Genomic DNA, 13520 nt, shown 5'->3' with positions numbered 1-13520 from the left:
GATGTACTGGAGTCATGAATGCTTCACAAAAAGAAGCTCTTTTAAATCCAGGGCTAGAAAAAATTGCAGGACTATGGTTGAGACGTGCAACATGATTTAAAGTGATGCTTTTGCATGATTCTTTGTGGAGAAACTCAGTTCTACAGATCTCGATTAGTCGACAAAGTCATATGGGTGTTAGACGACTAAGAATGTCTTTAGTCAAGGACAGAGATGTTCCGATACCAGTATCGGCTCCGATACTGCCTAAAACGCTGGTATCGGTATTGGGGAGTACTGGATTTTATGCACCGATCCGATACCACGTAATAAAGCCCTAAAGAAAATCTACGTTAAAGTAGTTTATTTATGTTCTTTTTCCGTTATAACTGACTGTCAAACTGGAGAATAAAAGAAAGTTTTGTTCACTGAGCTGTGCTTATCACAAGACACTTGCACTGTAAACTGTGGCGATCAGTGTCAACAAGTATTTGGTTTGTGGGAATATAAAATGTATATGGGGTTTTCAGCCGAGACATTGTTAGCAGAGGTGTTACGCTCTGCATGGCCTTTGTTGTGTTACAGTCTGTCTCTGAATGCTAATATCACATTATCATTAATGTGTAGTTGTGGAGCCACCTCGCCTCCACTGGTGAAAGTTGTTTTAAAGGATAGGGTCATGGTCAGTAGAGCTGCAAAGAGGAATTGATTAGTTGTCAACTATTTTGACTGTCGATTAATCAGTTTGAGTCATTTTGTTAGAAAAAAAAAAGTCCAAATTCTAAAATTCCAGCTTGGCAATTAAGACGTTGACTATGTTTACGTGAACATAATAGTCAGTTTTCTTGCCCTTATTCTGAAAAAGACGATATTCCGTCTAAGCTGTTTACATAGCTAATGAAAGTGAATATTCCAGTAATATTCCCGTTTATGTAGCCGTGCAAAACAGGATTTCTCAAAATTTTCTGAATATCGTCATGTTCGGATTAATAGTGAAATATTGGTGTGCATGTAAACGTACTGAGTGTGGGTTGCGAGCAGCTCAAAAGGAGGAAAGGGGTTCATGATATTTTGGACACTTGAGTGTGTGTTTCTAGAGCTTTGATATACTGGAGCCATGAATGCTTGACAAAAAGCAGCTCTTTTAAAGGTGAAGTAAGCGATGTTGCGCAAAGATTCTTGATATTTGAACTCAACAGCCAAACAAATACAACCCCCCCCCTCCAAAAGCTCCGTCCCCCCAGATTCACAGACAGATAACCACTGGCCGGCTGGCACATGCATTGGCTGGAACTGTGTTTTGTACCTCTTGCACTCCTTTCTGTTTGTTTTCCATTTAGACAGCCAGGGCTGTGTATTAAAACAAGATACTTTTTTTTTTCTGCGCACGCAGAAACTAGAGAGCTAGGTGACCGTGATGAGATATTCACTGAATTTGACAAAAAAGTGTATTGGATTAACATCACTTACTATGCCTTTTAAAGCCAGGGCTAGAAAAATTGCAGGACTTTGCAATGGCTGAGACGAGCAGTTGATTCAGAAATTGAGAAAGTGGATTTTTCAGAAAAACAAAAAAAGATTTAAAAAAAAGGAAGAGCATTACATTTGCTCGGCAACTGTACTGACTCTGATGCTAATAATAAACAAGAAAGGGCACGAGTTTACTTTGAAATAAGGGAGACCACTTCATTAGTGTCAATTTGTAGGTAGTGGGTTACTTTAAAGATCAGCTTTAACGCCTCTCACCTGTGTCTTTAATGTCACTTTTGTTGTGTCGCTTTGGTTCGACAGATCATCTCAGACAACCAGAGGCCACACGGCTGAATCCTGCCGCCACCAGCCCGTCAAAGTGTCAGCGAGCAAACTCCCACCTGCATACTCGGAGCGGTGAGTCACTCTGGATATGTGCGCATTAGTTAGACTCATGCTAATGAAATGGATGTGCTCTATCACAGGTAAGACTCTACTCTATTTCGCTGGCTGCTTGGCTTCTATTTTTTTTCAGATCGTAGTGGCGCAGCACGCAGCTGAGTGCTATTTAATTACCTGCGTTTGAAAAAACCGCTGGGAATGCAACTAATTTAGGTCTTGTTTGAAGGGTAAACAAATGTGCCAGAAGATGTCTCCCATCACCCTCCCAGCAGAGGAAGAGGAGGGGGCGGGGGAGTGTGTGGCAGAACCTGCTTTCTATTACGCATATTATAAAAGCCGTCAGAGAAACTCTTGGAGGGGATTGAAGGCATGCAGTAATAGGGACATTGAATGGTTTTAACTTTGCATAACACCGCAGTGGATTGATCAAGCTTCAGGCTGTGCTGATATTCAAATTCAAATAGTGAGCTTTTGTTCTGACACACTTGGGTCTAAAGGCTTTTGGAAACAAAAGCGAGAGGAATGAAATGGAAAAGAAGCTCGCTTTGATACCGGAGCACGGTGTTCCAAACCTGCGGCTGAAATGTTGACTGTCAGATATGCCGAGTAGGTTTGAGACTTGACGAAATCATTATTGTTGAACTGTTAAGAAACTCCGCCTGTTTAGCTGCGGAGGAATTAGAAGCCGACAAAACTTCTTGGTATAGGCTGTCAAGTTCAAGCCAAGTTCAACGTTTTCAAAGCTGCACAAACTTGATGACAGATGTGGCTAGGGCTGCAACTAATGATTGTTTTCATTGTCGATTAATCTGTCGATTATTTTCTCGATTAATCGATTAGTTGTTTGGTCTATAAAATTGTGAAAAATGTCGATCAGTGTTTTTCAAATTACCAAGATGACGTCCTCCCATGTCATGTTTTGTCCACAACTCAAAGATACTCAGTTTCCTGTCACAGAGGAGAGAAAAAAACTAGAACATATTCACATTTAACAAGCTGCAATCAAAGAATTTTCTTAAACTGATTCATTGATTATCAAAACAGATGCGATTAATTTAATACTTGGCTAATTATTGGTTAACTGATTAATCTTTGTAGCTCTAGATGCAGGTTGTGATTTGTGAAGAAAGAAGACAATTAAATCAAACAAATTAAAAACATGCAACAATTAAATCCCCCTTTTCAATACCACCATGGACTTAAGGGGTTAAGAGTAACACTTTTCAAACTAGAAGTTATTGGTTGCATTTGAAGCAGAAAGTGTTACATCCAATCATAGTAATGATGTTAAGACATAAATCAGGTGATACACAGGCAATTTAGTGGTATCCCTGCAATTGTGGTCTTGACTGGTCTTGAAATAAAATCCTGAATTCTCTTCATCCGAGATCGAGACAAGACAGAAAAAAAATTTGTCCGATTCCAAGACGAGACCGAGACCCTCCAAAAAGTGATCTTAAAGCTCTAGTGCGTAGTTTCTGTCGCCCCCTTGAGGAATTCTAAGTAATGACAACAAAACTGTGCGCGCGTCCACATGATACAAGCCTTCCGTGACCGCACACAGCCCCCCACCCTTCTCCAAACAGTTGCTAGTAGCCAAGGAGGACACGGAGGATTGAAAAAACATGAGGGACTCTTCAGAAGAGGTCCTTATCTTCACTTGAGTTTCTGCACGGGAAAGTCACCGGACGCCACAATCTTCTGAACATAGCCATACTGAGAAATCCAGAGAGAGATGTGCGGAGCTGATAGTCTTAATTAGCTTTGTAGCAACTCATTTGGTAATGGCTTGAATGTAACGGACGTTCGTTAATATCAAAAAGTTACGCACTAAAGCTTTAGGACCAAGACCGGTTTGAGTACTACAACACTGTCACTTGTTGCTCAAAGATTTGGGAAACAAATTAAACAATGAGCATAGAGTTATTTTTCCCGCACTGCATGAATGTAAATGCAATCGAAATAAAAGGTAAAATATTGATTAGAAAAATAAATGACTAACTAATTAAAAAACATGTCATTTGTACTGATTTCTGCTGTTGATCTGACAGCTGTGGGCTTTGACTTGCAGAGTGTGTGGAAAGAGCTGTGCTGTGTATGTTAATGTGTTTAATTCCACTGGCTCTCTGCTGGGTTACTCATTACAAACACATTTTTGCATTTTTCCGTAATAGAGAACGTGATCGTTTTGGCAACTTAACACAGAACATTTCCAACTTGCCCTTCCCACCCAAGTTTATCTTATCTTTAACACTTGGCTGTAATTGTCCTTCGGCCTTTAGTTTTCTTTGTGTTTCTTGTATCTTCTCACCAACACCTCGGCTGGATGGCCAGTCGAGTTGGGACAAGGGCTTGACAAGCTCCGCAAGATCCCCCCTACCATATAACAGCAAAAAACGCAGATTGCCGGAATATCTCATCAATGGCGGGGAATGTATTAAGACATTTTATGTGTATTAGTTGGGGGGGGGACCGCCAACTGTTAGATGACATTTACACAAATGTTCTCAAATGCATGATACTTGGAACTAAATGGTACTGTACCCGAGGTTCAATCCCTAGATAGGACTGAGCCACCCTGGGAGGGTCTGCTCATTTACTCATTACCCTTTTCCGACTGATAACACGGATGTTGCTCATTAGGTTCCTATCCCCTCTCTCTTCCTCTCCTTCCTCCTCCCATTCATCATTTCCCTCAGTTTCTATCCTCCTCCTTCCCAGCAATCCTGACCTCTACTGTTTATTTATCCTTGTTCCCATGAGAGGAAATGTGTTTAAACCGATTTGAGTGGTGATGATGATGATGATGATGTGCGTGAACTGTGTGCACTATATTTTAACAATCAAAGCTGTTTTTATGTCTTTTGGGACACGTCTTGAGTCAGGTCTCAAGTCATGTAGTCTACAGTCCAGAGACTATTCCCGAGACTATTAAGGCACCGCCGCTCCGTTTGGCGCTTACCGCTGCCCAAGACGATTGTGATTGGTTTAAAGTGCCCATATTATGCTCATTTCCAGGTTCATAATTGTATTTAGAGGTTATACCAGAATAGGGTTACATGGTTTAATTTTCAAAAAACACCATATTTTTGTTGTACTGCACATTGCTGCAGCTCCTCTTTTCACCCTGTGTGTTGAGCTCTCAGTTTTAGCTACAGAGTGAGGCCTCACACTTCTATCCCATCTTAGTTGGGAGTTGCACATGCGCAGTAGCTAGGTAAGGACTACTAGCTAGAAGCTAGCGCTGCTAGCGGTTAGCCACCTCGTTCTCAATGGCAAAACACTGCTACAACACACACTAGTTCAGCCTAATCTAATAAATATATAGAACTACTTACATGTCCCAAATCCCAGAAAACGAACGTACACATGTTCCACCAAAACAAGTTCCTTCCTGAGGCTATTTTTCAGCGGCATATGGGCTTAGCACCCCCAAGACGATTGTGATTGGTTTAAAGAAATGCCAATAAACCAGAGCATGTTTCTCTCCCATCCCGTAATGCTGTGTGGACTAGTCAGACCTTTCTTCGCAGCGCTGTGGAGGAAGGTCTGGCAGTGCGAAACTACAAGTCATGCAAGACAAGTCAAAGTAAAGATTGAAGTCGTTTGAGATGGGTTGAAGTCAAGTCTCGGGTCAGTACAAGACAAGTCCAGGTCAAGTCAGAAGTCATTCCTAAGTCGTTTCTTAAGTTTCAGACAAGTCAAGTCTAAAGTTATTCAAAACGATTTCAAGTCATTTGAAACAATTCCAAGGCAAGTCCAAGTCAATCAAGACAGTCAGAACAAGTCACCCAAGTACTCAAGTCCAATTAAAGATGCATGTCTCTCATGTCTCCGAATGCTGGCCATTAAAATTACACAGCAACAGAGACCACACGTGCATGCGTAAGAAAGTGTGAGAAAGCGTGTTTGTGTGTCAAGGAGAAAGAATTCAAGTTTCTGTTTATAGTGTGTGTGTGTGTGTGTGTGTGTGTGTGTGTGTGTGTGCGCGCGCTGCTGATGTCCAGGTTAGATGTCATTTCCTCTCTTCAGCCGGGCAAATCCTTTTTAAGAACCCACACTAGTGCGCACACACACACGAAAAACACTTCACACACTCTCTGGTTCACATCCATCCTCTTGAGAACACACAGATATTGACGCACCATAATAGTTTATTAATCCGCATAAACAGTTCTTCGCACACATTTTCTTTGACTCACCCTTGCTCAAACACCCACCCACCCACACACACACACAACTTTCTGAGGAGGGAGGTGCACTGTAGGGAGAGAGAGAGGACAGCGGTGTTTTCACAAATTACATGCAGACTTCTTGCATCAAGTGTCAGCCCCCCCCGCCTCCCCTGCCTCCTCCTCCTCCTCCCTCTTCCTCAATTTGCTGAACTCTTAAGTCAAACACACCCTCGGCATGAGCCATGACGGAGAGCGCTGCCCACATGGGTTAGAAACTCTCCAGAAACGCATGGTTTTTCAGTTGGAATATGTAACTGTTTGGACGTGTGGAGTATGGCTCAGACGCCAGCGGTGAAAACTCCACTGCGGAGATCCTTCAGCGAGCATGTGAAAGATTCCACCAACAAGGCTTGGGATGTCTTCTGGAGGAGCGTGAGGGAGAGGCGGCTGTCGGGTGAGTTGGGATATGATGTGAATGTAGATTACGCAGCTGGTTGGCAGCTTGGGATGGGGAGTTCACGCAAGGTTGCTGCAGCATCCCGGTAGCAGAAAATGGTCGTTTACTGCATCCCAGCATGACTCAAGAAATTGAAATGAGGGATGGGAGATGAGGTTAAAATATTCTACTATGGTATATGTTATTTGATTATTGCAATATCAGCATACTGTATATTGTGAAATAGTAAACTTTCTGGGAATGTCAGTCCTTGGCTGCACCAGCGAATTAAATGAAGTGAAGTTTCTTGGTGTTTTCTGCACGAACTTAAAAGCTGAGATGTATTTCAGAGTCGTATACAGCTGCTGCCTCCAATAATTTGTTAAATCAGGTCCTTAAAGCCACTGGAGAAACCCAAATCCACATTAGTCTTCTAACTATGTAATTTAAGGCCTTTATATGCATAAAAGTAAGTATCTGAAAGTGTTAGAAATTAGTTTCAATCCAAATTCGAGATATTCTCATTTAAGTTTCTGTTAACTTTCCTGGTATTGGGTTTTAATTGGGCGTAGTTATGCTCAGATATTTATTACAAATCTTACGCAATAAATTCCGCAAACCAATCATAGGAAAATGCACGAGTCACGTCACCTGTACCATGCAACAAAACTCTCGCTCAATCTGGCTCTTTCTGAGTCAACTTATCACAATATATACTTATAAAAATACAGCCTTTCATATTTTTGCTAGCTAATGTGTATATATATATCCTGCGTAGCTATCTATCTATTTAGCTTTCTATTTCTTTGTGCCATCATGCTTGTTTGTGCTGTCCCTGGGTGCACATCTACCAGTGAATTTGACAACTTGTCATTCTTTTATTTTCCGACTGCTGTGGACTTGGAAACAGTTGACTGTCTTCTCATTTTTCCTATACGTACGTCATACGTATAGGATTTCTTTCACACAAGAAATTCATATGCAGCTCTCATGCAGCGATGTCACTTCTGATTAGAAACGAAAGTGTCCAGACCCAGCAGGTAGAGTTATAGGAACTGATACTGAAGCTGAAGACTCACTCCAACATCTAATGTATGTACTGATTTTGGGAGCCAAGTTGATCACAAAAAAAATGCTAGAAGCTAAGATTAAAAAAAGAACCAATTGTCCAGTGGTCCAGTTGGTCCCGAACATCTCTCCTTCAGCTAAAGTTAATTCATTAAAACAGCATTCAAATTGTTTGAGTCTTTTGACATTGAGTTGCTGTCAGATGTTATGAGTAGAGTTACAGTTGTTTCATCCTTGGACAATTGCAATGAAGGAAGATGGCAACCAATGTAAGAGTATGTGTTTTTAACCCTCTGAGACCCACATAGACCCCTTTTTTGTCTTTTTTTAATGAGGTACAGGGGATGTTTAGGGGGGAGATAGCAGGTCAAAAGTAGATTTTACATAGAAGTGATATACATCATCTGAAAGCTGGGAACCTGAAGATTAGTTTGAGCTCAGCACTGTCAATTAGTTTTTTTCATAAATCTGTAATTAACATGTTTAGAACATGATGATGGTCGTTTATGATGCCAACCCAATGCACAATAATGTCTCATAAGTTGTTGCACCAATTTTGGGGCTATTACTATTTGTTACACATATATGGTGCACATTTTACCCATTTTTGACCAATCAAGAATTGATATATAGTACCAGTCCAGTACCAAGGTTTTGGATACACTTGCCCATTTACTTAAATGAGAAACTGTCTCCAAACTTCTGACCGGTACTGTAAATGGTCAAAAATCCCTCCAAAATACCACATTAAGACAAAAATACCCTAAGGAACACCATAGAAAAAGCATTGTTGCGGTTTGGTTTCAAACACTTTTGGCGGCATTTGGAGATTTCTGCAAAAAGTGTTAAATAAGAGCATTATTATAGAGAAGCTAGACATGGTTAGTACCACTGGTTGCCTTAGGCCTTGTAGTTTCATATGATGCCAGTATCGTACCTCTAGCCATAGAACATGACCCTCTACAGCCTCTTAAAGACAGTAATTTTGGCCGGGAGTGCCGACTCTCCCGCAGGTGTCAGAAGGTTAATAGTTTTTGGACACACTGAACTTCTATGGCATGGAGACATGAGCTGCATCGGGCTTTGGCTACTTGTTGGAAGGATAAAATCTCTGTTGCTTTTCATCTCTTCAGAGGGGATTGTTGATATAAATTAAAAGATGAAATGACACCAACCTTATCCTTTAACATCTCTCAAACCAATTAAGGGCCGGGCAACATATCGATATTATATCGACATCGATATATGAGGCTAGATGTCCTCTTCAATTTTGGATATTACAATATTGTGTTGTCTTTTTCCTGGTTTTAAAGGCTGCATTACAATGAAGTGATGTCATTTTCTGAACTTACCAGACTGTTCTAGCTGTTCTATTATTTGCCTTTACCCACTTAGTCATTGTATCCACATCATTGGTGATTATTTATCAAAACTCTTATTGTGTAAATATTTGGTGAACGCACCAATAGCCAACCCTACGATATCGCTGCAATATCAAAATCAATGTCTTTGGTAAAAACTATCATTACATTAGATTTTTTTTTTCCCAGTATCGCCCAGCTCTAAACCAATTCTGCTCCTGCTTGTTTCTGTCCATCATACAGTTGCAAGGCAGCTCCGTTAACAAACCACCTCCATGTGATCTGTAGCTGTGACTGATTGTGGTTTCACATCTCGCTGACGCCGAGTGTTTTCCCAGTGTGTGTGAGGCGCACCGTGAGTGAGTAAGTGAGGGGTTCACTAACTGATACTCAGGGGTGCTAAACGGAGTTCTCTGCTCCAAACATCCAGCGGTCTCAGCGTGTTCTCCACACTGAGATCTATTAGCTCTCTCTCCATCTGACAGATCCTGAGGAGGTCAGGAGGTCTCTGGTCTGACGCTCACCCTCCTCAGCGGGTGTCTGGCAGACTTTCATCACTATTAACACAAAGCAGGTTTCAATAGATCAGCCAGCCTGGGGCAACGAGCTGTGCTGTGCTGTGTGGTGAGAAAATGGTGTGTGGTTAAAGTGAAGCTGCAGGGAATGGTTTTGTTTTATTTCCCTGGAGGTATTTTTGTGGCCTGTGTGCGAGCGTGTGTGTGCGTGTGCGTGCGTGACTGGAAGGTTAATTCTCTGAACTGGCTGTGAAAATGCCACGGTGACCCAGAGGGCGACACTTGGCCGTCACTTGCTGCCGCCAAGTGCAGAGCAAGTCACAGGTGTAAACGTGAGGGACTGTATGAAGGTCTAACAATAGCAACCTTTAGAGGGGCCATTTGCTGTTGTGTTTTTTCATTGGCATGCTAGCTATAGCCTGTTAGCGACATACTGTACACATATCCCGAAACTTCCAACCGTTTTATCCATTGATTTAGTTTAACAATTGTTGAGAGTTATTGAGTTTGAATATATTATAGATGAACTTGTGTTTCTATGTTGAGACATTCATTTTTCACAAAATATCCACACAAGTTTTTGCTGTAATGAGCATTCCCAAATTCCCGCCGTTTTACATGTAAAGGAACACGCCGACTTATTGGGACTTTAGCTTATTTACAGTAACCCCCCCCCACTCCCCCAGAGTTAGATAAGTCCATACATACCCTTCTCATCTCCGTGCATGTTGTAACTCTGTCTGACGGCCCCACCGCTAGCCTAGCTTAGCCTAGCACAGATCCTGGAGGAAACCGGCTCCATCTAGCCTACTGCTCCCAATAAGTGACAAAATAACTTTCTAGCACTTCTACTATTGCTACTTGGGCGGAGTGATTTGCTAGCAGCACCTGAAGCCCTGTGGTGAGGAGCAGAGTGTTCGCCTGGAGTTTGCCTCAGAGTTAGAGTAATAGAGTCAACAATTCATAGATAGTAAAAGCATAGGGACCTTGTTATTTGTACACCCTGTGACTATACAAATCACAACATGTAAACAGGAACATGTTGGCGTTATTTTGTCACTTATTCGGAGAAGTAGGCTAGTTGGAACCGGTGTCCCTGCCCGATGTGAGTCGAGCGCAGATGCGAGTCGCGCGTGCTCAGATTTAAACGGTTTACGGCATAACGTGTCTTACTGAAATTTGTGAAGTCCATAAAATAATAAACTTTTCTCTGCAATAACATGCAATAACAGAAGATGGAAATCATTTCAAAAGCGTTTTAGCTATCTAGGATTGTTTGATTGCTATCGTTAGTTCAAAAAGCTGTTAGCAACTTGTAGGCTACTTGTCGCAAAGTGACTCATGCGCAACTCAAATCTGCACTCGTCACAAATTCACATTTGCGCTCGACTCACATCGGGCAGTGACACTGGTTACCTCCAGGATCTGTGCTAGGCTTAGCTAGCGCTGGGAGCGTCAGACAGAGTTACGACACGCATGGGGATGAGAAGGGTATGTATCGACTTTGTCTAACTCTGGGGGATACGGTGAATAAGACAAAGTCCCAATAAATCGGCGTGTTCCTTTAAACATAAGGGTACAAATATGTTTGGTACAAATATGTACTTCACACCTCGGGAAGTCCACAATGTACAATGGAAGGTGCATAATGGTACCTTAAAGGTACATTTATGTACTTTTAAGGGAACATTTGTTTGTAGCTTGCATTGCATGTCTTTTTCTGACAGCGTAGCTTGCTAGTGAGGTAGCCAATGTTGCAGGCTTGTTAGCCTCGCACTGTGATAGCATCTAGCAATGCAATCTAAGGCTAGCTTTATCAGGATAGCTCATGCTCATTACTTTACTTAACTCATAACTTAAAAGTGTTTTCTTTTGAATTTTATACAATTGAATTAAAGAAATCAAAATGAGATCATAAAAATTAAGGCTGCAACTAACAATTATTTTCGTTGTCGATTAATATGCCGATTATTTTCTCGATTCAGCGATTAGTTGTTTGGTCTATAAAATGTCAGAAAATGGTGAAAAATGCCAATCAGTGTTTCCCAAAAGGCCAAGCTGATGTCCTCTAATTTCTTGTTTTTTCCACAACTCAAAGATTACTGTCACACAGTGGATATGACACGTGCCTTTGGTGTGGGAGATATGAGTTTGATTCCCAATGTGTCCCTGAGCAAGACACTTAACCCCTAGTTGCTCCAGAGGCATGTGACCTTGGATATATAGCAATTGTAAGTTGTTCTGGATAGAAGCGTCCGTAACAGCTGACAATCAATTCATCTTGCAGCTCTCATAAAAATATAATTTGGTAGTTTAACCATTCGTTGTTTTTGTCAGGTTTCTTTTCTTTTTAGTTCTTGCTTTGAGGCCCTGCTGTGCATTATTCAGCATCTTATTACGTTCCCTCACTATTTGTCTTTTATTGGTATTTTAAATTTTTTAATCTATACTATGAAACATATCTGGAAATTCCAAAGCTATTCGACCATCCAACACCAGTTCTGACGGAGTATACTGGTGCTTTATTTATAACCCTAAACCCATGTCATAGCAAAATGTGCATATTAGTGCGTGCGTGTGTGTGTGGGTGTGGGTGTGTGTGTGCACTGATTAGCTTAACTCTGCTCACCCTAACAATGTGAAGTCATGTTTATCACCGTGAAAATCACAGTTTCCCATAAACACACACCCGCACAGAGTATGGAATATGAAAGGTAAATGATCAGCAGGCTGCAGGACTGGTGAGGCAGGTCCCTAAGCTGAGAAGCTTTTAGTTACAAAGCTGCAAAATTCATAACAGCTACCCTCAGGGGTTTGAATCAACTTCGGTGATAAACTGAAAAAGTTGATGGTTCAATAATCCTTCTGCTGTATGTTAACGTCCAGACTCTCTGAGCCCCTCCTAAAACTTAAGGAATACCTCTGTTTCTGTGAGTGTCTCACTTTCTGTGTGTGTGTGTGTGTGTGTGTGCGTGTCTGGGAACGGTATTTATGTGTGTGTGTGTGTGTGTGTGTGTGTGTGTGTGTGTGTCGAATTCAGACAGCTGGTTCTGCTTTTCCTGTGAGAGCTGATACCTGGCTCCAGCTGTGTTTGTGTGTGCGTGTGCGTGTGCGTGTGCGTGTGTGTGTGTGTGTGTGTGTGTGTGTGTGTGTGTGTGTGTGTGTAAATTAACAACTCTATGACGTTAGAGCAGTCATGCTCACTGATTGGCTGAGATGGATTATGTAACCCTGTGCTTCATAATCCTGTTGCACACACAAAAGCGTAGAGAGAGGGAGTTTTTTTTTTTCTGCCGCAGTGGTGTTGAATTAACCGTGTGTACTTTGCATACATTTATCCAATTTTAAATACCATGGATGTCCACTCATTTCCATGTGCTGTGAAAATGGTCTTATTGATTTAAAACATGCATAAAGAGAGAGAGGCACGGCATCAAACTTGCAAAGCGTAATGAAGATTGTTAGGAGCCAAAATCCTAATCGCGATTTTGGTTAATTGCACAGCCCTAGTCTATACGTTTGTTACATAACTTCAGCTTGTGGCATTAGTTAAGAATGTTACCTAAGGATTGGATGTTAACTTACTTAGCCTTACGTAACTTTCAAAAAGCCAACGTTGACTTTTGGTTTCAAACGGGACACGAAGATTGCAGACTTTTTCTCTCTTTACACTACGTCATATAATGCAGCTGGTGGGTTTACAATGGAGTTAGCTGAAAGTATATATGTTGACTGTGCGTCCTTTTTTCCAGCTGTGTGGACTCTTGTCGACATGAACAGCTCACAAAATGGACTTCCCACAGACTGTTGCAGATCATTTTGCCATAAGTCGGTTGAAAATGTGAGGATGTCACATGTAATAATTACAAGATGTAATAATTGAATAAAACACCCAAATTCAATGAAAGTGGTGAACTGATCATTTATTTTACTTGTGAAGAGCATTGTATGGAACCATCCACGTTATTTCTTTGTGACAATTTGGTTGTAAGAAAACCCAAATTTCTGATATAGAAACTTTTTGATAATGGGTCAAATTTGACCCGAGGACAACACAAGGGTTAAACACTATAACTTAACAAGAGATTTAAAGGTCCAGTGTGTGGGAATTTCT

At 41.3% G+C, this 13520-nt stretch overlaps 1 protein-coding gene across 2 annotated transcripts in view; it reads left to right on the top strand.

Annotated features, from left to right (window-relative positions):
• Positions 1-6267: 6267 nt before the first annotated feature.
• The window catches only part of si:dkeyp-23e4.3 (rho GTPase-activating protein 7), a 171399-nt gene continuing 164146 nt past the window's right edge, over positions 6268-13520 (top strand). For both annotated transcript variants that reach the window (XM_028595016.1, XM_028595015.1), the window contains exon 1: positions 6268-6480. In XM_028595016.1, the coding sequence (XP_028450817.1) occupies positions 6360-6480 (121 nt within the window). In that variant the 5' untranslated portion in view covers positions 6268-6359. The remainder of the gene's footprint in view (positions 6481-13520) is intronic.

Source organism: Perca flavescens, chromosome 13 (assembly GCF_004354835.1).
Source record: "Perca flavescens isolate YP-PL-M2 chromosome 13, PFLA_1.0, whole genome shotgun sequence".
Classification (NCBI taxonomy): Eukaryota; Metazoa; Chordata; class Actinopteri; order Perciformes; family Percidae; genus Perca; species Perca flavescens.
This window is presented reverse-complemented; position numbering and strand designations above follow the sequence as displayed.